Source organism: Pygoscelis adeliae, unplaced genomic scaffold (genome assembly GCF_000699105.1).
Source record: "Pygoscelis adeliae isolate BGI_AS28 unplaced genomic scaffold, ASM69910v1 Scaffold50, whole genome shotgun sequence".
NCBI classification, from domain to species: domain Eukaryota; kingdom Metazoa; phylum Chordata; class Aves; order Sphenisciformes; family Spheniscidae; genus Pygoscelis; species Pygoscelis adeliae.
The window spans coordinates 656,091-662,283 of record NW_008823963.1 but is presented as its reverse complement, the minus strand read 5'-3'; the positions used below and the strand labels follow the sequence as shown (position 1 = coordinate 662,283).

General features: G+C 38.7%; 1 protein-coding gene across 1 annotated transcript in view; it reads right to left on the bottom strand.

Annotated features, from left to right (window-relative positions):
* CNGA3 (cyclic nucleotide gated channel alpha 3) overlaps positions 1-3,392 on the bottom strand; it is a 20,575-nt gene extending 17,183 nt beyond the window's left edge. Inside the window, exons 1-2 of the mRNA XM_009323639.1 lie at positions 3,292-3,392; positions 753-869 (exon numbers count right to left, since the gene is read on the bottom strand). Coding sequence (XP_009321914.1) covers positions 753-869; positions 3,292-3,392 — 218 coding nt within the window. The remainder of the gene's footprint in view (positions 1-752; positions 870-3,291) is intronic.
* Between the last annotated feature and the right edge of the window lie 2,801 nt (positions 3,393-6,193).

The following is a 6,193-nucleotide window of genomic DNA, read 5'->3' as shown; positions in this document are numbered from 1 at the left end:
CAGTTTTATAATAATTTTTTTCTTTGCTCTTTGAAATACACTGTCCTTAAACTGAGTATGGTCTGTATTGTGTATAACAATGGTATCTGAAGACAGAGCTCTGTAGCCTCAGCTGGAAATATTTAAAGCAGACACAGTAAGTTTTTGAAGCTCCACTTCAGGTTTATATTTAAGTCACGGTGAAGCAAATGACTTAAGCAAATTGTTGACTTGAATTTTGCTGACTAAGGCTCCCAATCCATTATAAACATAACTGGATTCTAAAAACTGAAACTCTTGCAGTCCCAACAGAAAAGCCCCTGCCTCCTCCCTTGCCAGAGCCATCTACCCACAAGGGAACAATCATTATGTCTCATTTGACAGGAAACAAACATTGCATCACCTATCAGCCAGAACCAAACACTTATCCATTTACTTTACAGTCTGGCCTCACTTCATGCATTTCCTCAGTGTTCAATATATTTTCACATCTGATCACGTAAAAATAATTTGGTTTTTTTTATTCAGACTAATTTGTGTGAGCTCATTCAGCATCTCTAGGATTCTAAGGTTTTTATTAGCAATGAGTAGAGCAATGAGTTCAGAATCAAGGTCAAAAGCAGCTTCTGTTACTTTTTATAGACTTTCTTCATCTGGACTCCATCCATTTTCTTTGGAAAGTGATGGTTCTTCTTACTTTGCCTCCAAATTGTCATCGGTCTCTTTCAACAATTTAAATTTAATACTGGAAATGGTATTAGTTAGCACGTTACCTTGCCATCGCTCCCCTGCCTGTGAATGAGCTCGTCTGGGATCCAGATGGATGTCTTCCCTCCACAGAAATTACTCTCTGCAGTTCTGAAGACGCATCCTCACACAGTGAATGGGTTCTGCAAAAGCAAATTTTTTTTAAGAATTCCATACAGCCTCCAGCAGACTTGCCCCCATCTGATTTTTTCCACCACTACATAAGGAAACAATGCAGCAAACTGTCCTCTTCCTAGTAATATGGCACACATTTGATAAACATAGAGCTAAGCCTATATTCCTACTTTTCTGGAGCCATCCAACACGAAACGAAGTCAGTGGAGGCTCTGCCATCCGTTCCAGCAAGCTCAGAAGCTGATTCCTTACTGGTCAGTACTACTCTGGTGTGCAGATACACAATTATGGGAAGCGTGTTTTCTACTCTAACACCTCCTGTACGGCATCAGCAGCTTTCCTTCAACATAGAGGTCATCCCCAGGGGGCTTTAAAGTGACTGCCCACTACTTTTTTCAGCATTGTTCTCCTAGACATTGCTTGGGTTTAACAGTCTGGAATTTCTACCAGTGCGGTTCCTTTTTGTGACTCAAAGCAAATACGCATCTCTTTTTGCTTTCACTCTTGCCTGGATTGAAAGGGAAAATGGTGATTTTCAGTCCCGAGCAGCACCACTGCTGTTCTTACCATCCTGTTGCCGCCAGCTGCACAACTGCAGGCCTAATGATGCTCGCTTCATAACTGAAACTTCACCGGTCACATAGCAAAACAGGCTACAGATCTTCAGGGCTGCTCTGGCAGCGATGAGATGAGGCACCTCAGGCTACTGCCGCACATGGAAAACACTACAACAGCCCAGTTGCACGCAACTGCAGATAGTGATTGTAACATTAAGCTGCATGCAGCGTCTGCCAACTCCCATGAGTTCCCGTAATTGTAAGACTACTTATTAGCACTGAAATAACTAGCATTTGAGAAAAATAGATGAAATTTTAGCCTCATCTTTCAGTAATGGAGTTTTGAAATTGACTTCACTGGAACCTGGACTTTACCAGGGCTCGCTCTGGATTTTTTTACAAGACTCCTATATACTTACTAGCAATCACTTCAGCAATCCAAAAACCTTAAATATGAGATCTCTTACAGAGTGAGATTGTATCTTTGTACTCATCTGTGAACTCCTGTAATTAATGCTGATAACAGCAAACTTTCTTTTAAATAAATGGCTCTTCAAGACCATCATCATCATGGTGAAGTGCAATTCATATTTCAGTCCCTCTAGCTGTCATAAGCAAGCCATTGCCTCTGAAACTGCAGATGACTGCAGTGATTTAATTCTACATTTAAACCTTTATAACCACACTCTCACATCCCTGCCAGTAATTCCATTCTGTGAGCTGCCAATCACTGATATCCTCTACAAAAAGGACGTTAAAAAAAGGAAAGGAAGAGGCTCATTTCTCTCTGTGTTTTCCCTGTTTCTGAGATATCACTGTAAACGGAGACAAAGGGACACGGCTCCTGCAAATCTCCCTAAGGAGACCATGGCGTAGTATAACTAAGTCAAGCAAGCCATACTGTGCTAAATAAAAGCAGCTCCACTGTCACTAGTGTAGGTACACCTACATGAGAGAAAGTATCATGTAAGCAAAGCAGAAAGAAAAAAAGGACCAATTCAAACAGGACAGGGATCACATCCATACTAGATGCTAGGGGCATGCAATCCAAAATTACTGTAACGCAGGCAGTCCTATCAGCCCAGCAGGATTTTACGTGCTCTAGTCTGGGTACACATTTGAACAGCAAGAGACAGTCTGACAAGGTCCACATAGCGGAGGTGGTTGACCTAACAAGCCAAAAGCTGAACACTTTTTCTGGTCTGTACAGGCGATGTGGATCATCAGACGCTTTCCTGCAGGCCCAGCAGTGTTTGCCCAGTCTGGACAAATGACTGGTACTGTGTAAAATGTAAGTGCAAGCTCACTGGCACATTTTAAACAGCCACTTTAAAACTATCAAAAGAGAGAAAGGTGAATGTAAAGAAACTGTTACAGGTCCACTGTACAGTGAGAGGCTCTGAAAAGCCAGTACAAAAATGTCGATATTCTTTATACGCTACAAATGTTCCCTATCACAGCAACTAGGCGATTTGCAGAGGCTACTTTTAAAAAAAGCGTCCTGAGGCTTTTCACTGCATGGCACTGGGCGGATGCCTTTTTCTCCAAATCCCACAGACTGGGGGAAGAACAGACCCTGCTATCTGCGTGGTGACCTGAGAAAGAGGTTTCTCCTTAATGAGTTGGTGTAATTCCCACTGATGTGAAAATGGGGTTTATTCCTGAGGTAATACAGATTCTGGTTCCAAAACTGCAAGCCATGACAACCTTCCTGCTGCTGTCTCTTCTGTACTTTGGCTACACATTGTTAAGGCAGTTAAGTGCATTGGGTCAACAATATCGGGATATAACACTCCCATAATGCAGAGCTAGAGGAGTGCCACAAATTATGCAGCAAACTGTCCTCTTGACTGCGATGAAAGCAATATATTACCTGATACAGCCATTTTCAATCCTTTCAATATCTTCATCGGTAGTTCTGACAGACAGTCTGTGCATACCGGGGTAGGAGTGCTGGGTGTTGATTTTTGCCATTTTGCTTTACACATCAACATCTAAATGACAGCTGAAAGAGGGGAAAAAAAACCATTTTGCGAAGGCTGCAAAAGAAATGTGCTCAGTACTTAAAAAGAATGGTTTATTAAAACAATGGAACAGCAAAAAGCAAATTCAACCATTTAAAGAATAGCCAGTGATATTTACGCACACAATACGATACCTGTTTCTTGATTTATTTGCACTAGACAGAAAAAAGTGCTAGTAAAAGTGTAACAAAGAAAATTCATCGTGACCAAAGAAAAGGGTTACATGACACTAGTCTCTGGGCTTTCTGAATCCCTACACTGTCATACCTATTATCCGTAGTGAAATTGCATTTAAAATCTCATTAAAAGAAGATTACAGTTAGAAAGCCAACTAAAAAAAGCTAGGTAATACATGTGCTAGGACAACCCATTCCACTTTAAGTTGATCCCCTTTGTGCTAATTTTATCTATTTTATCATGAAGTTTTTTATTCTGAAAATGCATATTAACCAAGCAGATAATTAATGAAATGTATCTCTCAGTTTAATATATGCTATGCATTAATTCTGTATTATCTAAACTCTGCACTAAACACATACTAGGTTTGTTCCCATTTACTTCCAGATGTCATTTTTGTTATAATGCTTCAAGACAAGCTCTGCTAAGATATTTAGCAGCCCAGCTCCTACAAGATTTAGGAAATTCACCTAAATTACTTTCCAGATTTGGCCTTCAATGCCTTAACAACATTAGTACGTCAAATTCATATCACATCTACCCCTGCTAAACAGCTTTTAAGACTCAAGACAAGTGTCTCTAAAAATGAGGGACCGAAAGACTGTCAGTGAAAGTTTTGAACTTTGAAACTTTTTTTCAATTTTTGAAACTCCATTCAGGAACCTTTTTTGTTTGAGATATGACTAGAATGAAATTCTCTTGGGATCATTCAACTACCTCAGACCATCTACTGTCCCTTTTTCACCTGTAATCCTCTGTCTCACTGATCATATAACATTCAGCTTTAGCAGCAAACGAAATACAGAAACTAACATTCTGCCCTGAATTATTCCTGAAGCAAAGCTCACAATCCATGATTAGGTCTATGTTATGCATCCAGCTTCTTAAAAACCAGATACTTGATTTACCTTCCACTTAACTCCCAGAGAACTAAAGGGCATCATATATAATTTTTAAAATTATTTAATATATTTCAAAATATAAAATAGATTAACTTAATTTTTGCATCCAGAGATAATGAAATTAGTCTAGAAATAGCCCCAGGGCATCATTTAACACCTGGAAATCTGGCTAGTATTTCCCATTTCTAATTTTACCTCAGTGCAAGTCACTTGATATATAACTGTGTCTCATCTTAAACTGAGCCCTGTACATACCGGTTAACTTAAGCTTTACTGGGGAAAAAATGGGCATTTCTATGACACATTGATATATAAAAAAAAGGGGGGGTCTTTCAACCCGCTCTCAGATTTGAATGTTCACTCAGAAGAATTCATTCCTAAAGGGCAGATAACTTATGCTAAAAACATGACTACGTATAAAAATGTTAACTGGAACAGTCTCACAGAAGGAAACTATTTTGTCTGTTGAAAAAACATCTGCCAAATTATTTCTATGTTTCTGTTAATGTATATGCATTATAAATATCAATGAATATGATTTCTTTTAGGATGATACAGCTTTTGAGAGACAAACATTGTTATTAATAAGTTAACCAGCCAAATGAATAGGTTCCAGAATAGGTATGATGCCAAAAAGATCTCATTTCCAGGAAAATTTTTCATAAATCATTTTTTAGTTATAATTACTGTTCCCATTACATACTTCGTTACACAGAATTAGATAGATGACACGCAATAGTGCTTTGGTGATTAGAACATTTATTTTGCCGTAACAGTGAGTATTACGGTAACTCGCATTTCTCATATATTAATTTGAACATAATTCAAAGCAAGAAGAAAATGTGTTTTTCCTTCTGTTATTACTGATTTCTTCAAAGTTCAGTTTACCAAAATCTGCAAAAGTAGCCTACAATTTACACTCTGTCTCACTGCCCAGGTTCCAAGACTTGAAGTTACAACGGGAGGCTACAAGGCAGTAGCCAGGGTGTCACAGACGCTTCGTTTAAAAACAGAGCAGCATGCTTCCTGCAAATTGTTATGCACATACATACAGGAAGGCACAGTAGCAAATTGGTTCTTCCTACTAATAGGTGCTCTTGCTACCTATTTCGTTTCCACTGCTTTGAGCTATGCTAAGCCTCACGGAAGATAACTTTTAAGAGTAAGGTGGCATGAGCTGCTTGGATTTTACTGCTCCATACAGTTCCTCCTCTCCCTTAAAGCTCAGCCAAATAATTTTTTTTTTTTTTTTAATCAAAATAGAACTCTCTATCACATTGCAGAAGGGAGGGGTAAATTGTCACTCTTCCACTGAACAGCATCATGTATTCCCCATGTACCCCCATTAAACTTCCACTTTATTTTAGTTCAAGGTTTTATAAGCTTGATGGTGGGGAAAACAGAATGATTCATAAGGCATTTAACAAAGCATTAACTTTTTCCTAAGGACGTATTTCCAACTGAATTAAGATGTTGACCAGTTCTGCCACCTAACATAACAATAACCTTGTCCTTAGTTCTGGTGATTCACAATCAGATTGATGCCTGTCTACAGCAGTTCTTAAACAAGGGTCACCTGGTTTATAATCTCCAACAAAATAAATAACTCTTTTAAAACAATAAAAGTATGAGATAATAAAAACCTTCTGAAGTCTAGGGATGATTTAGATAA